This window comes from Capra hircus, chromosome 9 (genome assembly GCF_001704415.2).
Source record: "Capra hircus breed San Clemente chromosome 9, ASM170441v1, whole genome shotgun sequence".
In the NCBI taxonomy this organism is placed as follows: domain Eukaryota; kingdom Metazoa; phylum Chordata; class Mammalia; order Artiodactyla; family Bovidae; genus Capra; species Capra hircus.
This window is the reverse complement of record NC_030816.1, coordinates 74,019,111-74,042,557: the sequence shown is the minus strand read 5'-3', so window position 1 is coordinate 74,042,557 and position 23,447 is coordinate 74,019,111. Positions and strand designations below refer to the sequence as shown.

The 23,447-nt window shown below is 51.3% G+C and overlaps 1 protein-coding gene and 2 pseudogenes across 2 annotated transcripts; all 3 read left to right on the top strand.

The window, feature by feature from the left end:
• On the top strand, window positions 1,853-13,386 carry LOC108636739 (NKG2D ligand 1-like). 2 transcript variants are annotated; one of them, XM_018053339.1, is made up of 5 exons: window positions 1,853-2,034; window positions 10,489-10,752; window positions 10,986-11,261; window positions 11,852-11,984; window positions 13,142-13,336. In XM_018053339.1, exons 1-5 carry the CDS (start codon window positions 1,962-1,964, stop codon window positions 13,245-13,247), a joined length of 852 nt encoding a protein of 283 aa, XP_017908828.1. In that variant the 5' UTR covers window positions 1,853-1,961; the 3' UTR covers window positions 13,248-13,336. The 2 variants fall into 2 exon arrangements, with proteins under 2 accessions (XP_017908828.1, XP_017908829.1); XM_018053340.1 differs by lacking the exon at window positions 11,852-11,984 and having other exon boundaries at window positions 13,142-13,386.
• Window positions 2,271-4,819, top strand: LOC108636760 (annotated as a pseudogene).
• Window positions 20,079-21,334, top strand: LOC108636737 (annotated as a pseudogene).

Genomic DNA, 23,447 nt, shown 5'->3' with positions numbered 1-23,447 from the left:
CATTGGGAGGTTCTCTCAGTCAATGCATTTAAAGGCATCCTTGTTTTATGTACTTTTCTCTGTCCAATTGCTCCTGCAAAGCTCTGTTACAATTGTGGGCATGGGTTACTTGTTGTTCAGTCACTCAGCCATGTCTGACTCTTTGCGACCCCATGGACTGCAGCAAACCAGGCTTCCTTGTCCTTCACCATCTCCTGGAGCTTGCTCACACTCATGTCCATTGAGTCAGTGATGTCATCCAACCATCTCATCCCCTGTCATCTCCTCCTCTTGCCTTCAATCTTCCCCAGCATCTTTCCCAGGTCTTTTCCAATGAGTCATCTCTTCGCATCAGGTGGCCAATGTACTGGAGCTTCAACTTCAGCATCAGTCCTTCCAATGAGTATTCAGGACTGATTTCCTTCAGGATTGATTGGTTTGTTTTCCTTGCTGTCTAAGGGACTCTCAAGTCTTGCCCAACACCACAGCTCAAAAGCATCAATTCTTCAGTTCTCAGCCAATTCTCACATTGCTTTAACTATAGGTACTTTTGTTAGGAAAGTGATGTCTCTGCTTTTTAGTATGCTATATAGTTTTATCATAGCTTTTCTTCCAAGGAGCAAGCATCTTTTAATTTCATGGCTGCAGTCAGTGTTCACAATCATTTTGGAAGGCTTTAAAAACAAAGCAAACAAAAAAGGGAGCTTCCATTTCTCCCTTCCAAAATGTAAGTCTTTCGCCTGGGTTCTCAGGAACCATTTGATCCATCTGTGGTCCCCCAGAGGGAGGAAAAAAACAGCATTTTAAAACCGAAGCAGTAAAACAAGGAAATCTCTGGTTCTGTCTTTACATGGAAATGAATTTGTAACTGAGCTGGATTTAATTGGGTTAAGGGAAAGTAAGCACTATACAAATAAACTCTCAGAAATATCAATAAAGCTCACCAGAGCACATATCTGACACCAGGGATGACCTGAGTCAGAATGATTGGCCAGAGATGACCCAGAAACTAACTCCATCACCAGAGACCCTGAGACTACAAGCCATGTGGCAGAGCAGTTCTCCTGGGTTCCCTTACCCTGCTGCTCTCTGCCCTGTAGCCCCTTCCCAAAAAAGCTTCTTGCCTTGTCAGCATGTGTGTCTCCTGGAACAATTCACTTCTCAGTGTTAGACAAAAGCCCACTCTCAGACCCTGCAAGAAGTCCCCCTTTCTGTAATAGATGGTGACTCTGGTGGGATTTCCTCACTGCGACTGATGCCCTGACCATTCAGGTACTTAGGGACAAGCTTGTCCGCTGACTGACCCGACCCAGTGGCCTGAAGAAGAATTTTCTTTTGTTCCTTGTCTCCTCCTAACTCAGATGACTGGCCTGAGTGCCCCCGATCTGATAAGGAACAAGAGACTTAAGACTGAGAAGGAACAAGGTGAGAAACAAGAGTTCAGTGGCTCAGTCGTGTCCAACTCTACAACCCCATGGACTGCAAGCCTGTCACCAACTCCCGGATTTTACTCAAACTCATGTCCATGGAGTCGGTGATGCCTTCCAACCATCCTCTGTCGCCCCCTTCTCCTACCGTCTTCAATCCTTCCCAGCATCAGGGTCTTTTCCAGTGAGTCAGTTCTTCGCATCAGGTGGCCAAAGTATTGGCGTTTCAGCTTTGGCAACAAGAACTAGGCGGTCTCCTATCACCATTGAGAGTTGGCGCACCGCGTAAGCAAGTGGGCGGGCGAGTACACAGGGAAGCCGGGCTAGAGAGGGAGTGAGCTATTAGGATGCCCCGCCCAGCCCCCGGAGCGGGGGTTCCTAGTGGTTACTGCTAGGAAACCTGGGGCGGGGCCTGTCGGCGGAGGGGCGGGCCAGGCAGTCCTGGCAGGAGCGGAGGTCCAGAGTGCAGCTGTGGGCTAGCGGGAGAGGATGGTGGGTTCTGGCTTGGCAGCCTGGCACTCCTGAAAAATTGGGATCCAGGTGGCAAAGGGATAGATGGATGGCTCCAAGACCAGTCTTGGTTTCCTCGTTTTGCTTTCGATGGTCTTGTTCAGCGGAACGTCCAGCGGTGAGTGCGGGGATGACCCTGCGCGGGGCTTGGCGGGGAAAGGCGAGGAGGTTGGATGGGTTATGAGCCGGGAAGGGGATGGGGGCGGTGTCCGTAGGGTTTCGCGAAACTTTTTACAGGGTGGCGCCGCCGCCCCCACCTCTTTCCCCTCCCTGGCCCATTTAGTCCTCGGAGTTTCCTCCCGGCTTCTTGCCGGCTCTCCGGGCCAGAACAGGGGTGACTTGGATGAAGTAGTAATGCCGGGAATTTGGGAAGTGACGCTGGGAGAAGAGGGGGCCGGGACGCGGCAGGAAATAGGGTTGAAACCCCCCAAGGGTCCAGACCGCCCCTGGGAAGTGGGAGCCGTGGAGCCGGGCGGTTTGGGACCAGTCGGCCATCCCGCGGAGAAGAGACCCAGACCCGCCCCGGAAAGCACACCCTCCCGCCCCGACCTGTGCAACAGAGACCCTTCTGGTCCCTCCATCTCCGGCCCTTGAAGGACCAGCGCTCTTTCCCGGCCGTAAGTTATCAACGCGGAGCGGACCCGGGTGACCAGCGGCGGCGGCGGCGCACTCCCGGCTGAAACGTGCTTGAGTGCTCTTGTCCCAGCCGTCGCTGCTGGCTCCACCACTGGCCCCGCGCTCCACCCCCAGCTCCCGGGCCTCACCCGCGATCCCAGGGCCGGTGCGAGCCTCTTCCTGAGCAGGGACCTGGTGCCTAGGCTCATTGGTCTAGATGCAGAACTTTTTAGTAGAGAAGTGGCCTTGTTGGGCACTACGTCTATCCTTTAACCCAGCGAAACAGATGTCCTGTCTTTCGCTTGGTCTGCAGAGTCCCAAGTTGAATATAAGCAGGTTTCCAAGTAGACGATTTCGTGGACCTGCCCCGGGTCAGCATTTCTGCTTGGTAGGGTTGGGGCGTGTGAGGGGCACGTGGTGGGGGGATTTCCACGCACTATATTGGCTCTAGATTTCCTTTTCTGCAAAGTAGATGATGAGGTTATGATACTAAACGCAGCTCAACTTGACAGTAAATTCTTCAGAATCTTCCCTTCTTCAAAAATCTGAAAGGAAGGAAAATGTGCTACAAAAAAACTTCGGTCTTAGACAAAGCCACTAGCAGAACTGTTTATGATCCTGTTCATGCAGCTCCAGCTACTTCTACCCGTGTGTTTTATATCAGCGCAGGGGTTTGCCGTGCAGTTATATTTCTTGTAGTAATAATATTAGCTGTTTTGCACCTTCATAATATGACAAGAATTGAACTGGAAGACAGCATCAGTGTCCAGTAGTTCCCAAAGGTTGTCTCAGCCATGTCCCAGATGACTCAGTATCTGAGAGGAGACACACTCAACAGTGGTACTTCCATCCCATTATCCTACCTTGTGGCTGGGTAGAGGAGTGTTTTGAGAAGTGCCACTCTTTTGGAGGCCAGAGCTAAGGTGAAGGATATCAAAATATCCAAGGAGAGGATAACTCTATCCACAGACAGGATGTACTCCAAGAAGGTAGTTTAGGGTGTATTTTCCATGGGATTTATGTAGATGAAAAAGATCCAAATAAAGAACAGCAATCATTTGTAAAAACAGAGATTAAGCTTCTGAAATTCAGGTGACAATGATACTTACTGAATGTTGCATGCTATGAGATCTTCATCACAGAAATCTTCCTCCTATTTCCCTTATGTGTATAGAAGAAAGAGAAAACCCCTGGTGATATTGCATTACATTAATTGGGAGAATCGTACATAGTTTTCACAGCATTGCAAATTGTGTGTCTGTGTGTATTAGTCAGTCAGTCCTGTCCGACTCTTGCCACCCCATGGACTGTAGGCCGCCAAGCTCTTCTGTCTGAGGAATTCTTTAGGCAAGAATAATGGGGTGGGTGGCCATTCCCTTCTCCAGGTGATCTTTCCCACCCGGGGATCAAACTCAGGTCTCCTGAATTGCAGGCAGATTCTTTACTGTCTATGCCACCAGGGGAGCCTGCAGCACAAATTAGTAGAGGCCAATAATCCGCAGGCAATTTCTCAACAGGACCTGGTCCACAAGGTCAGATTGCCTGTGGAATGGATTACCTGGTCAGAAGAGAAGTCCTCCACAAAGACCTGGCTGCTAGGAGCTCTGCCATTGATGACAGCCTCAAGTTAAGAGTGCAGATAGCTCCTCTCCAGAGTCTTGTTCCCTCCCCATGGACTCTCACTGTGTGGGGGACAATGAAAAAGTGGGAGCGATGGATGGCTCATGAACATCTGGTTAAGAATGAGGTCTCCAGACTTCCCTGGTGATCCAGTCGCTAAGACGCCACACTCCCAATGAAGGGGCCCGGTTCGATCCTTGGTAGTGGAACTGGATCCCGCATGCTACAACTAAGAAGTCAGCATGTTGCAACTAAGAGTCTTCACGCTGCAAAAAGATCTCAAGTGCCACAACTAAGACCCTATACAACCAAAACAAAAAAAAAAAGAGAGAGATAAAAAAATAATTTATTTTAGTTCTCCAGTGCTAGTGATGTGTGGGCCTTCAGAGTTATACTGTAGGAGTTCATGACTCTGGGTCAAATACCCTACACAGATGTCGACTCTTTAGAGATATGGAAGGTTATCAAATACCCCAGCCAATCAACTGTCCTGATGAACCATTTGCTGTGATGGCTTGTGCTGGGCCTTAGATTCAGAGGAGAAGCCCAGTTCCAGCAGCTGGCCCAGTGTCTCACAGAGCTCCATGCAGCCCTGGAGGCCTGTGTCTGACTGTCCTCTCACAGTCCCCCAACATCAGGGGAAAGGTGCCTGCTGAGGCCCTCTTGGAGCCAGCCAGTCACATATATCACCCAGCACCACAAAAGCACATTGTCTTCCAGAACACTGTGCCTTAGGAAAGCCATAGCATCTAAACTTCCTAAGACAGACTTAGTGATGTGGAATATTTTCTAGATATCACTTTCATTAGGTTGAACTGAAAATGTTTATATAAATTTTTTCACCAAGAAATTTTTAAACAGTGTTATAAATAAATAGTTTTTTAAAACTGTTTCAATACAAATACTTGGACTACTTAGTGCCAAGTGTCCTTTAGGTTGTACTTCATCAAAGTAACGTAGTTGATTCACCCTTGAATGTGCCAGGCTTAGTTGCTTAGTCATGTCCAACTATTTGCAACCCTGTGGACTATACAGTCCATGGAATTCTCCAGGGTTGAGTACTGGAATGGGTAGCCTTTCTCTTCTCTAGGGGATCTTCCCAACCTAGGGATCGAACCCAGGTCTTCCACATTGCAGGTGGATTCTTTACCATCTAAGGCACCAGGGAAGCTCAAGAATACTGGAGTACTCGATTTTCCAAGGGATCTTTCTGACCCAGGAATTGAGCTGGGGTCTCCTGCATTGCATGTGGATTCATTACCTGCTGAACCACCAGGGAAACCCTTAAGTTTCTTTCTTCTTCTTCTTCTTCTTCTTCTTCTTTTTTTTAAATATTTATCACTAGTCTTGGGAATTATTGTCTATAAGATAAAATACTTCATCTTAGGAAAAGAAAAATGAAAAAATGCTGTTGCCTTGTACAGGAAAAGGCAGTGTTGGAGGAAGAAAACTTAAAAGCTAGAAGGAAAAAAAACAGAAAAATACACCAGAAACAGAAACTACTCTTTCATGAAAAATTGCCTTTTAAATTTTTTTTTTAATAGAGAGTTCCGCCTTCTTACTTGGGGGAAAGTAGGAGTGGAATTCATTGAAACATCTTAAATTTGGCAGATCTTAGCATATGGCACCCGGCTCTAGTACTCTTGCCTGGAAAATCCCATGGACAGAGGAGCCTGGTAGGCTGCAGTCCACGGGATCGCTAAGAATCGGACACAACTGGGAGACTTCACTTTCACTTTTCACTTTCATGCATTGGAGAAGGACATGGCAACCCACTCCAGTATTCTTGCCTGAAGAATCCCAAGGATGGGGGAGTCTGGTGGGCTGCCATCTATGGGGTCGCACAACGTCAGACATGACTGAAGCGATTTAGTAGCAGCAGCAGCAACAGCAGCAGTTCTGCGAGCCAGAAGTGGATTTGGGGCAGGTCAATAATAAACAACGGTGATTTTATTTATTTTTACTTTCTGGAAAAGGAGGATAACACCATTCCAGAAGGTGCAATCATGGTTTAAGGTTAAGAATCCCTTTTACTGCACCTAGAATAGTGCTATGCACAGAATGGGTGCCCGAGTTGTGTTGCACACACACACGAAAAAAGTAAACAGATTTTGTGCTTATCTTCAAGGCTGGCTTAAGTATAAAATGGATTTTTTTAAAACACTTGAAAAAATTAAAGAATTCAAATTTTTTTTTTAATTACATATGCATCATGAGGAAAGCGCTCAGTGCCTAGCCACCGATCAGCGCCTCCCTGGAATTAAAGCTCCTCCCAGACAGCTCAGGCTGTTACTAGTTGAAGCTGGTTATGACCCAGATCCTACCACTGGTGAAGGTAACAAGTGGTGAAAAAGGACAAGTTGGTTTGCTCAGGAGCCCCGGGAAAATAGTGGCCTAATGTCCTCAGACCGCCTCAAAGTTTCCAGGTTAGAAAGGGGGCAGAGGTGGCTGCTGCAGGGCGCATCAGCATCTTGAGGACAGTCAGGTTGGTTGGCACAAGGCGAACGTTTGAGCACCACCAAGCTTATGGTTTCAACCAGTCTGGGGGTCTGCATGCTTGCAGCCAGCAGTATTGATGTGCTGGAGGTCTGCTTCCTATAAAAACAACTTGAGGCTTGTGTCAGCTCTTTTTTATCTTTCATGGAACTGGGAAATTCATGACACTGCTATGTGGCTGCTCACAGTCTACATTGTAACCAGTTTCCCAGCCTAAGGAGTATTCCTTTCTCCATCTTCACATGTTCTAATCCTTAACTCGTAAATCACCATTTTGAGACTCACAGGAGGCCTGGCTGACTAAAACTTTTCTACAAACAAGAGGCAGACAGATAGCATGGGGGTGGTCTTTCCCACTCAGGCTCCCTAGGGCCCTTTTGGTTACAAGACCATTTATTACCCATTTTTCCATGGCCCCAAGAAGCCCAGGGCCTCCAACAGCTTCCTGTCTCTTGAAGAGAGTCTCAACATGCCCTCTCTCAACTGGCATCTTATCCCTCTGTCTGATAACTCACCCAGCAAAACCCCCCGACCTGGTGCCCAGGACCTAACTTAGGAGGGACGGGAACAGGGTTTCCCAGAGTGTGACACAGGGCTCGAGGGTGAGGCTGGGCATCCCCACTTCTACCCTTTGCTCCCACATTCATAGTGTCTAGGAATTGGGACAGCAGCAGCCTATAATGGTTATTGATTAAGGTAGGTGTTGACAGATGTTTTTCTCAGGAAGAAAGTAAATCTCGAGGTCTCTTTAGGCAATTTGGTATCTGTCTCTGGGTGGAAAAGGAGCTTCCGCATTTGTGGGGCACCAGAAGCCAAACATAATGTGTACATCAACTGAGAACCAGACTTGTCCATGGTCCTGCTTTCGGACCCCAGTAATGAGTGACCCATCCCGTAGAGAATCATCCAAGAGCTGCCTCAGTTGTCTGTTTATGAACCAGAAACTTACCCTGTCCTGCCTTGTAGCTTCTGGTGGTGGGACTGCGATAGGAGTGTGGATCTGGCTGTTATGGGCTAATGAACCCCCTCTGCTGTAGACTGGCTTCCTTGGTTCAAGGAGCCATAGGGGACACTGCATGAAGCCACAGGTGTGATCAGGGGATAGTGTCCCTGTATCAACTCTGGTGTCAGGCCTAGGTCCCCTGCTGGTACATCTGATTTGTTCCCTGTGGCCCTGGTTATGCCAAGCCACATAATCACTTCTATCCTATGACGGCTGGCCTATCTGAACTAATGGTTAGGGGTTGGTGAACCCAGATCATGCTGGGCAACTCTGACATTCCATGACCAGAGGCCTCATCTCTGCCAGGCCCCAGGACCATACCAGGAGCCACACTGAATGGTATGGGCTTTCTCACTGCAAGTGGTGTGCCCTTTCTTCAGGACACTAGGAGTCTGTGTTGTGAGCCTCCAAGTAAAATGCCACATACAGCATGTAGCACCTTTCCAAACACAGATAGCTATGACGTCACCGGTTCTGTTGGGTCATCTGCCCAAGAAGCAGGTCCAGCCACACTCATCATTCATCAATTGTGACTGCTTTTGTGCCAGGACAGCAGTTGCAGCAGAGACCTAGGGTCTGTGAAGCCTGAAATGTTTCATATGTACCATTAGAGGAAACCTAGGACCTCAGTGGTAATTCAGTGTGGAGATAAGATAGGGACCAGAGCTCTGCAGGCCTAGGGAGACTGTAGGTTGGTACTCGTTTCCATGATTTCCTCCAGGAGATGATGTTGTTTACACGTACTATCAGGGGATGGGGAGTCAGGGTCAGAAGAATGAATGTGGAATTCACGACTATGGTACCCTCACCCATGGTAGTTTACTAACAACACAGACTGTCCATTCATGTCAGAAGTCCAGGACATGTGCAATGGACACTGAATGGATCTGTGGACCCAGAGATAAGCACTGTTAGCAGGACCTGGGACAGGTGTCTATTAATTGCCTGGTCCTCGGAGCATCACTTCACAGCACGGGGGCCATGATCATGCTACAGTCCTGTGCATGGCGTTAGTAACACACTGGGTCCCATATGAATGTGGGAGTAGTTCCAGCTCACTTCAGTCGCTCAGTGGTGTCCGACTCTTTGCGACCCCATGGACTGCAGCCCGCCAAGCTTCCCTGTACATCACCAACTCCCAGAGCTTACTCAAACTCATGTGCATCATGTCAGTGATGCCATCCAGCCATCTCATCCTCTGTCGTCCGCTTCTCCTCTGGCCTTCCATCCTTCCCAGCATCAGGGTCTTTTCCAATGAGTCAGTTCTTCCCATCAGGTGGCCAAAGTATTGGACTGACTTACCCCAGTAAATAACCATGTGGCTCATCGGGAGAGAATGGAAGGACTTCTGCACTTGCTGTCATGATGAAAGGGCCCTCCTCACTGGGACGGGGCTTCTTTCTCTGGTGATGCCTTCTGAAAACTAGCTCAGTTCTGGAAATTTTGGTAGGGATGTTTGGGAGGGATGGCTGCTTTCAGCCTGCTGATCATCCAGTCTTGTGTTTGTCTCTCCTTGGTTTCTGTCTCTCAATCAAGCAGTTTGCATCCAGGTTCACTGGCCATCTCTCTGCCTCTAGATCACCCTGTGCTCTGAGCCAGCATTGTGCTCTGGGCAGCCAGGCCCTGGCTGGCATTGGGACTCTCTAATCACTTTCAGCTTCCCTGATAGCTCAGTTGGTAAAGAATCAGCCTGCAACACAGGAGGCCCCAGTTTGATTCCTGGGTCGGGAAGATCCGCTGGAGAAGGGATAGGCTACCCACTCCGGTATTCTTGGGCTTCCCTTGTGTCTCAGCTGGTAAAGAATCCGCCTGAAATGCGGGAGACCTGGGTTCGATCCCTGAATTGGGAAGATCCTCTGGAGAAGGGAAAGGCTACCCACCGCAGTATTCTGGCCTGTGGAATTCCATGGACTGTATAGTCCATGGAGGTCACAAGAGTCAGACATGACTAGCGACTTTCACTAATCACTTTGACCATTGTACCAACTTTGCTCCTGACATACAACACTCCACCTGGAATCTGATTTTTCCCCATTTTCCATCCTGTTCCTGCTGGAAGCCCATGGCAACACGGTCTCCTACCACTATCCCTGATTTCCACAAAAGTCAGCCTTGAGCTGCTGGAGATGCTTCTCATGCACGCTTTCCTCTCTAGCTCCATAGACTCCATCAGGCTTTCCCATGGTGCCTGGTGGCCTGGACACTTTCCTGCCCTTTCATACCGTGTCTGCCCTGGCAGATTCACTTCTCTGAGCCTTGGATCCCCTCCTCTACCACCTGCCTCGGAAGTTCTGGACTTTCTCTTTCATGCCATGTGGGCCAGGCCTTTCTCCAGGCTTCTGAGACCCATCCTAGTGGGAGATCAGCAGCATCTCCCCAGCCTTGCTAAGTCCTGTGACCCGTAATTATTAACTCTTCCTTCTCCAACTTGGGGTTGTGTGCTCACCAGTCGCCTCTTTGCCTCTTCTCCCTGTGGTCCTGCTTCCTCAGGACCATCCCCACAGGCTCCCCATCTACAGGACCTGTGGTTAGATTCTGACAGTCCTCTGTTATCTAGACTTTTCCTGCATAGCAGCCTGGCATGTCTCTGCAAAGGTTATGATGCTGGGAATGGACCTGATGGACAAGGGGACACAGCCAGATGTGTGATCTTTGCCAGGCAGGGGACTCCTCCTTCTCCACAAGGAGAGGAGGGGCACTGGCTGTATGGTGTGTGTTGTGGGGAGTCATTGCTCTGTCAGCCCGCCCTGCACTTTACTCCGCTCTCACATAACTGGGGGAAGGGGCCTCAGGGTCTTTTTTCCCCAACCTCACCCTCACTGTGTTTTGCCTTCACAGACGCTCATTCTCTTTCCTATAATTTCACCATCGATCCTCAGCCCAGAGATGATCAGCCATGGTGTGAGGTTCAAGGAGAAGTTGACCAAAAGGTCTTTCTCTCCTATGACTGTGGTACAGCTAAGATCAAGTACATGAGTCCATTGGGAGAGGAAGTGAAAAGTATGAATGCCTGGGAAGCACAGACTGTCACACTCAGAGACACTGGAGACTTGCTCCAGGGGCAGATGCCTGACGTTACACCGGAGAATCACACAGACAAGGGTGAGTTAGAAAATCCAAATGCAGGAGGAGTAGACTGGGGGCTTAGCTGTATCACTGTTTTCAGGTTAAAAAAAAAAATTGGATATTGTCCTTCCCTAGTAGTCCAGTAGAAAGTGCAGGTGTTGCAGGAGAGACCAGGGCCAGATTAGCTGGGGCCAGGGGAGGTGGACCCAGGTGGGTAAGAATCTGTCAAGCCCAGAGGCTGAGCTCTTTCTTTCCTTCCGTGGGATCAGGCCCTCTGACCCTGCAGGCCAGGATGACATGCTGGCGTGAAGACAATGGACACACCAGTGCATCCTGGGAGTTTGGCTTCAATGGACAACTGTGCCTCCTCTTTGATTCGGAGAATGGACACTGGACAGTGGTTCATCCTGGAGGGAGACAGATGAGAGAGAAATGGGAGAATGACAGGGCTGTGACCGACTTCTTCAGGAAGGTCTCCATGGGAGCCTGTCGGGCCTGGCTTCAGGCTTTCTTAGTGCGCTGGGAGAAAATGCTGAAGACCTCAGGTAAGTGAGAAGAGTAGGAGAAAGTGGTCGTCCACTCCCGTGTGTGTGTGTGTGTGTGTTTGAGAATGTGATCCGTCAGAGGTGAGTTGTTCCTGGCAGAGCAATGGCCCGGGGAAGCTCTGTCATCCTCCTTCCTCTTCCACTCCTGACGTCTCTCCTCACAGCACAGGCCTTGGAAGACTGAACATGGATTTTTGCTGACCCCAAACCTGTAGACATCTCTTTGATTTCTGGGATTTATTTCTCACTGTACCCTCTTTCCAGAATCTTCTTTCAAATGTCACCTATACTACTTCAGGAAATCTGTCAATACCGCCTCTGCTGTAGCTCCTGAGGACTGCATCCTCATGTCACCGTCTCTGATGTCACAGCAGGACTGAGTGGCTGGAAACCTTGCTCCCCCATTAGCTGTCAGAGCCTCGTGAAGACTGGGCTCCTCCCTTCCCCATCTGGCCTGAGGATCTATCATAGGGGCCTCTATGTGATGGGTGCCAGCTGTCTGCACAGTAGGGGTACTGAGTGAGGGGGGTGAGGAGGCATCTGCTGAGTTTAGGGTCTGGACAAGGGTTTCACTCTTACTCTCCTTGCAGTACCACCGACCACAGTCCCCACTACAGTGCAGCCCACGGCCCCAGCCAGCAACCACATAACCAAGATCGTCCTTGTGGTTCTCGCCGTTTTTGTCATAATAAGCATCGTAGCCTGGATCCTTTACAAGAAGAGGTACTGAGGGCAGAATTCAGAGGGAAAGCAGGGGCATGGGGCCTGGCGTGAAGACGGGGAGGGAAATCCCAGCCAAGCCCTGCCCCTCACTGAACCTCCTCATCCTGCAAATGAGCAGGTGAACAAGGCCTCATATAACCTGAGAGCAAGAACTCAGACAAGCTCAGGCCTCAGTACTGAAAGGTCCTCACTGTCAGATGACAGTGGAAAGTGGGGGCCTGTTGGAAGTTAAAAGGGTTTAGCCAAGTCCCCTGGCTGAGCACAGACTGCTGGCTGGCAGGGCCCAGGGTAGGTGGTGTGAGAACAGCAGGCACTCAGGGGGAGGGCAGGACTAAGGGGAGTTGAGAGCAGCATGGGGGCTCCACATGCTGTGTCAGTGAAGAGGGGACCCACCCAGGGGCCAAGATGAGAGGGGCCGGGCTCCCATCCCAGGAGGAAGGGGTGGGAAGGCCTTTGCAGACCCAACTCCAAAGGCCCGTTCTCACAGGAAGTGGCGTGGGTCAAGCAGGCAAGTCAGGAGCCCCACAGTGGAGACGGTGGGAAGGGCTGAGGCCTGGCCTGTGTTCCTGGAGGAGCAGCAGCTCTGACTCAGCCTGTGGCCTGCACGTCACCAGCCTCCTGGGGACCCAGAGCTCCATCACTGAGCGGCCCTGCCTTGAGCAGAGGTGCCTGGGGATGGTGGGCCTGAGCTGGGGTGGAGGCGCCCGGCTGGGCAGGACCAGGAAGAGATGGGAGGCAGGGACCCTGGTCCTGAGAGCTGTGTGTGCTGCTCAGAGGCTGGAGGGGTGCGAAGGAAGGAGGTTTGCCTGCAGCCCCCCAAGGCTGTCAGGAAGCAAGGCCCCTCCTCTGGGGATCTGCTCCCTGGTCCTTTAGGCCCCCTTCGGGGAGGATTTGGACCTGAGTAAAGGGAGCAGTTTGATTCCTCACTGGCTCCAGTCCTGAGCCTGAGCAGGGGGTGTCAGGGCCTGGGGTGACTCTGTGATGCAGGAAGGAAGGAGCAGGTGACAAGAAGCTGCTGGGCCTGGGGTGGGGGTGAGGGTGGAGGACATAGGAGCCCCTCAGTGAGGGCAGGGCTGGGGGTGCTGGGGAGGGGCAGGCCCAGGAAAGTGAGAGGAGTTCCTCAGCCTCCTGGACCAAGGCCTCTTTCTTTTCTGCAGGAGACGGTGCTCCCAGGAAGCACGGCAGGTGCTCTGTTGTCCTGAGGACTCAGTCTTTCCTTGGCTGCCTTTGTTTTCCTGGGTTCACTTTAGAGGCAAGAGATGAGACCCAGGAATTCGGAGCCTGCCTTCCTGTTATGATGACAAGGTGGCTGCACTGTTACTCCAGGTGTTTCTTGACTTCCTACTTTTGCATTCCAGTCCCCTATACTGAAAAGGACATCTTTTTTGGGTGTTAGTTCTAAAAGGTCTTGTAGGTCTTCATAGAACCATTCAACTTCAGCTTCTTCAGTGTTACTGGTTGGGGCATAGGCTTGGATTACTGTGATATTGAATGGTTTGCCTTGGAAACAGAGATCATTCTGTCGTTTTTGAGACTGCATCCAAGTACTGCATTTCGGACTCTTTTGGTGACCATGATGGCTACTCCATTTCTTAGAGGGATTCCTGCCCACAGTAGTAGATATAGTGGTCATCTGAGTTAAATTCACCCATTCCAGTCCATTTTAGTTTGCTGATTCCTATAATGTCGATGTTCACTCTTGCCATCTCTTGTCTGACCACTTCCAATTTGCCTTGATTCATGGACCTGACATTCCAGGTTCCTATGCAATATTGCTCTTTACAGCATCGGACCTTGCTTCTATCACCAGTCACATCCACAGCTAGGTATTGTTTTTGCATTGGCTCCATCCCTTCACTCTTTCTGGAGTTATTTCTCCACTGATCTCCAGTAGCTTATTGGGCTCCTACTGACCTGGGGAGTTCCTCTTTCATTATCCTATCATTTTGCCTTTTCATACTGTATATGGGGTTCTCAAGTCAAGAATACTGAAGTGGTTTGCCATTCCCTTCTCCAGTGGACCACATTCTGTCAGACCTCTCCACCATGACCTGCCTGTCTTGGGTTGCCCCGTGGGCATGGTTTAGTTTCATTGAGTTAGACAAGGCTGTAGTCCTAGTGTGATTAGATTGGCTAGTTTTCTGTGAGTATGGTTTCAGTGTGTCTGCCCTCTGATGCCCTCTTGGAACACCTATCATCTTACTTGAGTTTCTCTTACCTTGGGCGTGGGGTATTTCTTCATGGCTGCTCCAGCAAAGCGCAGCCGCTGCTCCTTACCTTGGATGAAGGATATCTCCTCACCGCCAGCCCTCGTGACCTTCAACTTGGGATAGCTCCTCTAGGCCCTCCTGCGCCCACGCAGCCACTGCTCCTTGGACGTGGGGTTGCTTTTCCCGGCCGCCGCCCCTGACCTCGGACGCGGGGTAGCTCCTCCCGGCCGTTCCTGCGCTGTCGCAGCCTGGCAGTCTTGACCGCTGCCCCTGACCTCGGACATGGGGTATCTCCTCTCGGCCTGTGCTTAGTGCACCGGTCAGCAGCCGCCTACGCTTAGTGAGTAGTTGAAGCAAATTCTGGAAAAAGGATACAAAGAGATGAAAAACCCAACTGCCACTTTTGAAGAGCCCAGAGCAAAAGCAGGATGCCTCACATGCCCCCGGAACACAACAACACTTAAGGGTTCAGCCAGTCACCTAGCCACCCCTCTGACTGGCCCCTGGACACACCCCTCCCCTCACCCCATAGAAGGAACCAGCTCGCCCCGCCACCTCGGGGAGTGGGCACCCAAGGAAACTGTCATTTGTTCTCACTCCCCTCTGCTGCAGTAGTGGCCCCAATAAAGCCTTGCCTCAATTTCTCTTCATTAAGAAATTTGATTAATTTCTATTGTCTGGCCTCAGATTGATTTCTACTGATTAAGGAGGCCAAGAGCCTGGTGTGTATCAATTTGGGGACAAGAGATACATGGGGGCTGGGAGGAGGACAGGACTCAGATTTGGGTGGGGCACCAATTTAGTGGGTTCAGGTGATCAATGTGTCAGGGGAAAACTCTCATGCCTGGGGGACAGGGCCCTGGGTTTAATCTCTGGCAAGAGGCAACACGGGGACCACATAGCCCCAGTGGAGGAGGCTGGTAAAGAGGCAAGTGATTAGGAGAGCAAGAGAAAGATGAAAAGACAGCGTTAGAGCCCTGGTCAGGACTGCCACATAGAGGAAGATGGGCCACTCTGGACAGGCCTGGCCACCCTCAGACACAGAGTAGCCCCAGATGGGAGTGAAATCAACCAGGAGGTGATTTTAATGAGTGTCAACAATGAACATCCTTCCAAGAACATGAAACTCCACCTGATTGCTCTTGCTACTTCCATAATATTCTGTTCGCATCCATTTCCATATCTACAAATAGGGAAGCCAGCCTCACTCAGTGAGAAGACATGAAATGGAGCACTGCCCGTGCTGAGGTGTCAGCGCGACCTTCCGAGGTCAGGGCTCAGTCACCCCTGAAGCTAGCAAAAGCCAAGAGCCCCGTGATAACAGAGAGATGGATCCCTCTGTCACAGACGTTGACCTCTCAATGTCATTGATAGATCACTATGTCATAGATAGACCACTTCCCAAGAATTAGGAGGTCTTGTCAGTCCCAAAGAGTGATGGATCATCTCACTCTTCATCAGCGGATAGCCCTGAGATGTGAAAGTGAGATGTTCAGTGCTGGCTGGATGCTGCATACAAGTAAATTATGAGGGGGAATAAAATGGATCACACAGGCTGCTGCTAAGTCACGTCAGTCGTATCCGACTCTGTGCTATCCCATAGACGGCAGCCCACCAGGCTCCCCCGTCCCTGGCATTCTCCAGGCAAGAACACTGGAGTGGGTTGCCATTTCCTTCTCCAATGCATGAAAGTGAAAAGTGAAAGTGAAGTCACTCAGTCCTGACACAGGCTACTAGTGTAGAACGAGCAGCCTGAAGAGACCGCCAGGGGGCGCGCGGTGGCAGCGCTGGATCCCGGTCTCCACGAGGAACCTGCAAATTCAGGTTCTGGCCTCAGTCCTCAAACTCTTTCTAATGAGCAGTTACTTTGGCCCACAAAAGGTCTAGGACTACTCTGGGGACAGAAAGTACTAGAAAACATATTGCTGATGACACTGCAGTTAAGGGCTCTCTTCAGGCCCTTTCAAGAGATCCGCAGAATTCTTTGGTGGGAGTGGTTGAGGGGTGGTGGATGGCGTGAAAATCTTGAGTCTTTAAAAAAAAAAAAAAAGCAGGGCTTCCCTCCTACCTCAGTCGGTAAAGTTCTGCCTGCAACGTAGGAGATCCAACTTCGATCCCAGGGTCAGGAAGATCCCAAGGAGGAGGGCATGGCGACCCACTGAAGTACTCTCGCCTGGAGAATCCCCATGGTTAGAGGAGCCAGGCGGGCTACAGCCTTCGGGGTCACAAGAGTCGGGCACGACTGAGCCAGTAAACCACCACCGCAGGAAGACTGCAGGCGGGAATGGGGAGGAAGGTTGAGGGGCGAGAAGGACTCGGAGGAGCAAGGAGTGAGTCAGGAGGGGGCGGCTGGGTGGGGCCATGCGAGGCTTCCGACGCCAGACTCCGGAGAAGGAAGCGCCTGGCTCCCCTGGACCGTCCAGGCGTCACCTGAGGAGGGCGGGGAGGTGACACGGCGGGGCAGTGACACGGCGGGAACCGGCGGGAGTGGACGGGAGGGCGGGGCGGAGAGTGGAAGGGCGGGGCGGGCTCTCAATATAAATAGCTCCCATCTCCCCGCGAAGTCAGATCAAAGCACTTTCCACGTGGTGATGGGCTGGACCACTGACTTCGAAGCGCCTCTTAGTTTGGCTGCCCTGCTTCTTCTCCTGGCTCTCCGGTCTGCCCGGCGCGAGGCGGTGAGTTCATGGATTAACCTGCGTGGAGTGGACACGATGCCTTAAGACCCGGAGAGGGATGAGGGTGTCCGCCGGTTTCGGGGAACGTCGAGCCGGGACCGCCTCCCTGCTTTTAGACCTCCGCGCGCTCCTTTCCTGCTGGGCTCCTGCTCCCCGCCCCCACTCCCCAGCTTGTTGCCGTCCCTCGTCCCCCGCCCCGGCCCTCCTCCCCGCCCTGGCATGTAAAAGACACGATCTGGGTGAAAAAGGAATCACAGTATAAAGGGAGGGGAAGCTGGGAGAAATGGGAGGGAGCCCGGGCAGCAGCAAGAAATGCTGCTCCAATCCGCGGGCCGCCTCTCGGGAATTTGGAGCCACTGGAGCTAGTGGAGGACAGGTGGGGGCCGCTCCCGAGGGACCGAACCCACGGGGTTCAGGGGAAGGCTGGGTGGAGTCTGACCAGTTGCGTTGGGCGGGCCGGCTGGGGCGGCAGGGGGCGGGGGAGATGGGCAAAGGTCTAGGTGGAGTCCACCACTTGGGCGGGGTATGGGGTGCGGTGCAGGAGGTGGGGGCAGGGAGATGGCTGGAATCTACCTAAGAAGCCTCCTTAGAGTCCTGCTTGGTTACAACACTATTTTTTCCATATCCCTTCCCATCCCAAGAAGCTCAGGGCTTCCAACAACTTCCCATCTGTGAAGGGATCCTAAACGTGCCCTCTGTCAACTGGCACCCTATCCTCTTGCCTGAGAATTCACCCCAGCAGAAGCCTCCCACCCTGACCCCCAGGACATAAAGCAGGAGAGATGGGAGAAGAGTTTCCCAAAGTGTGTGACACAGGGCATGAGGGTGAGGATGGGCACCCCCACTTCTACCCTTCGGTCCCACATTCATATTCCCTGAGACTATGGAGACAGTGGCCTATAATAGCTATTATTTAAGGCAGGAGTTGGAGAACCTTTTCTTCAAAAGACAGAGAGTAACACAGTTGGTCTCGACACAGTTGGTGTCTGTGTGCATTATACATCTCCACATTAGTGCTACAAGAGCAGGCAAAGTCGACCTGAAAATAAATAAATAAATAACAATGTGACTCCCCTGTAATAGTAATAGATGACTCATCCCTTAGGGACTAGTGCAAGGATGGCTTAGCTGCCTGTTTGTGAACCAAAAACTTGCTCTATCCTGCCTTGTAGGTTCTGGGTGGTTTGAATGTGAAAGGAGTGTGGGTCCAGCAGATATGGGCTAATGTCCCCTGACCCTCTCTGCTCTAGACTGGTTTCCATGGTCCATGGAGATATAGGGGACACTGCATGAAGCCTCTGGCATGAGCAGAGAATAGTGTGTGCATGCTAAGACACTCCAGTCATGTCCAACTCTTTATGATCCTATGGACTGTAGCCCACGAGGGTCCTCTGTCCAAGAGATTCTCCAGGCAAGAACACTGGAGTGGGTTGCCATGCTTTCCTCCACGGGATCTTCTCTCACTCAGGGATAGATCCCACATCTACTCCAGCTCCGACATTGCAAGTGGATTCCTTATGGCTGAGCCACGGGGGCAGGCCCTGGAGAATAGTGGTCCTACAACAATTCTGATGTCAGGACTAGGCCACCTGCTGCTCTCTCTTATTTGTTGCCTCTGGCCATTCTTATGCCAAACCACAATATCACTTTAATCCTCTGATGGCTGGTCTATCTGAACTAATGATTAGGGGTTGGTGAGCCCAGATCATGATAGACAACGCTGACATTTCATGACCAGAGGCCTCACCTCCACCAGCCCCCAGGACCATACCAGGAGCCACATTTAAATGATGTAGTATTCCCCACTGCAAATCTCATGGCCTTGCTTCAGGACATAAAGGGTCTGTGTTGTGAACCTCCAAGTAAAATGCCATATTGGGCACATAGCACCTTTCTGACCACCGACAGATACCTCTGACGTCACACGTTCTGCTGGGTCATCTGCCCAAGAAGCAGGTCATCAGTCACCAATCATCTCTGACTGCTTTTGTGCTAGGACAGCAGTTGTAACAGAAAACTATGGTCTGCAGAGCCTGAAATATGTCATATGTACAATTATAGAAATCTATGGGCCACACTGGGAATTAAGTGGAGATAGGATAGGGATGACAGTCCTGCAGCCCTGGAGGGTTGAAGGTTGTTACTCTGTCATTTTCTCCAGAATATGATATTGCTTACATGTATTATTGGGGGATGAAGGTCAGTGTCAGGAGTGTGAACTTGGGAATCGCTTTATGGTAGCCCTCACCACACGGTAATTTACTAACTGTGAAGATTTTTCATTCATATGCAAATGCAGTGGATGTGAAATGAGCACTATGAGGACCAGTGAATGGGTGACACTCCTGTGGGCAGGACGTGGGACAGATGTGTATTCCTTACACAGATCTCAGGCACCGCAGTAATAACAGGCGGGCCATGACGATGTTTCAGACTGCTGGACATGACGACAGTCCCACTCTAGGTCCTTATGGATGTGGGGATGGCTTCTCTGCCAAGTGTGCACTTACCCCAGTCAATGAGCGTGTGGCTTCCAAGGCCAGAAGGACTTCTGCACTTGCTGTGGTGATAAGAGGGCCCTCCTTGCTGATGCCTGGCATCTCTGTCTCTAGGAATGGATTCTGAATATAAGACCTGACTCAGTGCTGGATACGGCACAAAGGACCTGGGCATTTTGTTGGGATGTCTGCACTCAGCTTCCTGAACATCCAGCCTTGTGTTTGTCTCTGGTTTTTTCATATAATTTTTCCTTTCAATCATGTAGTTTTTAGCAGGGCTCACTGCTCATCTGTCTGCCTCTAGGATCACCCTGTGCAATGACCCAGCATGGTACTCCCTGCAGTGAAGCCCTGGTACAGTGGGGCTCTCTGGTCCCCTTGGCCGCTGCATCTGCTTTGTTTCTGACATAGGGCACTCCCCCTGGCATCAGCTCTTCCGCCTTCTCCATCCTCACTCCTGCTGGAAGCGCACAGGAACACCAGTCCCACCACCGACCCTGACCCTCAGGAAAAGTCACCCTAGAGCTGTTGGAGATGCTTCTCATCCGTTCTTTCCTCTCGGGCTCCATAGAACCTGGGGGACTGCACACTTTCCTGCCCTTTCATACCGTGCCCACCCTGGCACATTCACTTCTCTGAGCATTTGATCCCCTCCTCAACCACCTGCCTCGGAAGTTCTGGATTTTCTCTTTCATGCCATGTGGGCCAGGCCTTCTCCAGGATCCCAAGACCCATCAAAGTGGTAGATCAGCAGCATCTCCCTGGCCTTGCTAAATCCTGTGACCCCAATTGTGAATTCTCCTTTCTGCAGCTTTGAGTTCTGTGTGGGCCTATGAGCAGAGTAGAGATAATGCTATGTGGTTTCTCCACTTGCTCAGCCTGTAGGTGGTGTTGGGGGGCAGGGGGGCCTTCCTGCTCTACCAACCCAGCCCTGCAGCTTTCCTCTGCTCTCACATAAGTGGGGGGAGAAGGTAATGGGTCTTCTTCTCCAAAACGTGCCCTCACCTGCGTCTTCCTTCACAGATGCTCACTCCCTTTGCTACAACTTCACCATCGATCTTCACCCCAGTCCTGGAGAGCCGTGGTGTGTGGCTCAAGGCCAGGTAGATGGGAATGTTTTTCTCTCCTATGACTGTGGTGGCGCCATGATCCAATCCACAAGTCCATTGGGAGAGGAGGTGAAAACTATGAACACTTGGGAAACACAGAGAGAAACACTGAGAGACACCGGGGACTTCCTCAAGGGGCAACTGCCTGACTTTATACCAGAGAAACACACACCCAGAGGTGAGTTCAATTCAGTTCAGTTCCATCGCTCAGTCATGTCCTACTCCTTGCAACCCCATGGACTGCAGCACGCCAGGCTTCCCTGTCCTTCACCAACTCCCAGAGGTTGCTCAAACTCATGTCCATCAAGTCAAACTCATGTCCATCGAGTCCAGAGGTGAGTTAGGAAGTCCAAATACTGAAGGAGCTGCATCCATTGCTTATGGGGAAAAAGTTCAATTGGGTGTTGTCCTTCCCTAGTAGTCCAGTGGAAGGAGTGGGCCTTGGAGGAGAGAACAGGGCCAGATTTCCAGGGCCCAGGAGAGGTGGACACGGTGAGGCAAAGAATTCATCAAGTCCAGAGCCTGAGCTCTTTCTTTTCCTTGGTGGGGTCAGACCCTCTGACCCTGCAGGGCAGGATGACGTGCTGGTGTGAAGACGATGGACGCATCAGTGGATCCTGGCAGTTTGGCTTCAATGGAGAAATGTGCCTCCGCTTTGATTCAGAGAATGGGCACTGGACAGTGGATCATTCTGGAGGGAGGCGGATTAAAGAGAAGTGGGAGAAGGACAGAGCTGTGACCGACTTCTTCAAGAAGGTCTCCATGGAGACTGTCGGGCCTGGCTTCGGGAGTTTATGGTGCACTGGGAGAAAATGTTGAAGACCTCGGGTAAGTGAGATGAGTATAAGGAAGTGGTAGTCCACTCAAGGTGATATGGACCCACCCTCTGTGTGTGCGGGTGTGTCTGTGTGTGTCTGTGTGTGTTTTGGCAAAGTGATCCATCTCACAGTGAGCTGTTCCTGAAACGGACTGCCCTAGAGAGTGTCATACTGAGGGATCTAAGTCAGAAAGAGAAGGAGAAATATCATATGACATGCCTTATATGTGGAATCTAAACAGAAATAGTACAAGAAAACCTACAAAACAGAAAGAGACTCGCAGACTTAGAAAACAAGCTTATGGTTACCCGGGGGAAGGGATAGTTAGGGACTCTGGGAAGGTCATGTACACACCACTATATATAAATGGATAACCAATAAGCTCCCATGGTATAGCACATGGAACTCTCCTCAGTGGTATGTGTCAGCCTTAATGGGAGAGGGGTTTAGGGGAGAAGGGGTACATGTATATCTATGGCTGAATCCCTTCACTGTTCACCTGAAACTACCATAGCATTGTTAATGGCTATTCTCCAATTAACAATGTTTTTGCAGTGAATAAAAATAAAATAAAAGAATGTAAAAAAATAAATTAAAAGTGAGTTGTTCCTGGGAGAACAATGATCCGGGATGCTCTGTCATCCTCCCTCCTCTTCCACCTCCTGACGTCTCTCCTCACAGCACAGGCGTTTGGACGACTGAACGTGGATTTTTGCTGATCCAAATCCTGTAGATATCTTTTTGATTTCTGGGATTTATTTCTCACTGTACCCTCTTTCCAGAATCTTCTTCTAAATGTCACCAATTCCACTTTGGGAAAACTGTCAATACCACCTCTACTGTAGCTCCTGAGGACTGCATCCTCAGGTCACCGTCTCTGATGTCACACGGGACTGAGTGGCTGTGTTGGAAACCTTGCTCCCCCATTAGCTGTCAGAGCCCCGTGAGGACTGGGCTCCTCCCTTCCCCCCGTCTGGCCTGGGGACCTATCATAGGGGCCTCCATGTGATGGGTACAAGCTGTCTGCACAGTAGGGGTACTGAGTCAGGGGGGCGAGGAGGCATCTGCCGAGTTTGGGGTCTAGACAAGGGCTTCACTCTTATTCTCTTTTCAGCATCACCGACCACAGTCCCCACTACAGTGCAGCCCACAGACCCAGCCAGCAATCGCATAACCGAGATCGTCCTTGTGGTTCTCGCCATTTTCGTCATACTAAGCATCATAGCCTGGATCCTTTTCAAGAAGAGGTACTGAGGGCAAAATTCAGAGGGAAGGCAGGGGCACACCGCCTGGTGTGAGGTCTGGGAAGGTGAATCCCAGCCAACCCCTGTCCCTCACTGAACCTCCTCATCCTGGAAATGAGCAGGGGGATAAGACCCCATATCACCTGAGAGCAGAACTCGACATGCTCAGCCCAGCATTCTGAGAGGTCCTCACTATCAGGTGACATTGTGAAAAGGGAGGGGCCTTCACTAGGCTGAGGGCCTACTGAGGCTTAAAGGGTTTAGCCAAATCCCCTGACTGAGCACAGACTGCTGGCTGGCAGGGCCCAGGGTACGTGGTGTAAGAACAGCAGGCACTCAGGGGAAGGGCAAGACACACGGGGGCTGAGAGCAGCATGGGGGCTCCACGTGCTGTGTCAGCGGGGAGGGGAGGGGACCCACGGGGACCCACCCAGGGGCCAAGATGAGAGGGGCTGGGCTCTCATCCCAGAGGAATTGGTGGGAAGGCCTTTGCAGACCCAACTCCAAAGGCCCGTTCTCACAGGAAGTGACGTGGGTCAAGCAGGCAAGGCAGGAGACCCACAGCAGAGACTGGGGGAAGGGCTGAGGCCAGGCCTGTGCTCCTGGAACAGCTGCAGTTGTGGTTCAGCCTGTGATCTGCACGTCACCAGCCTCCTGGGGACCCAGAACCTCCATCACTGAGTGGCCCTGCCTTGAGCAGAGGTGCCTGGGGGTGATGGGCCTGAGCTGGGGTGGAGGCGTCCAGCTGGAGGGACCAGGAAGATATGGGAGGCAGAGACCCTGGTCCTGAGAGCTGTGTGTGCTGCTCAGAGGCTGGAGGGGCACAAAGGAAGGAGATTTGCCTGCAGCCCCCCAAGGCTGTCAGGAAGAAAGGCCCCTCCTCTGGGGACCTGCTCCCTGGTCCTT

Bases quoted from the DNA above. Each gene is read 5' to 3' on its own strand.
- LOC108636739 (XM_018053340.1), top strand. From the start codon at position 1,962: ATGGATGGCTCCAAGACCAGTCTTGGTTTCCTCGTTTTGCTTTCGATG. The intron at 2,035-10,488 runs GTGAGTGCGGGG...TTGCCTTCACAG, and splicing joins GTTCAGCGGAACGTCCAGCG to ACGCTCATTCTCTTTCCTAT. The intron at 10,753-10,985 runs GTGAGTTAGAAA...CCGTGGGATCAG, and splicing joins GGAGAATCACACAGACAAGG to GCCCTCTGACCCTGCAGGCC.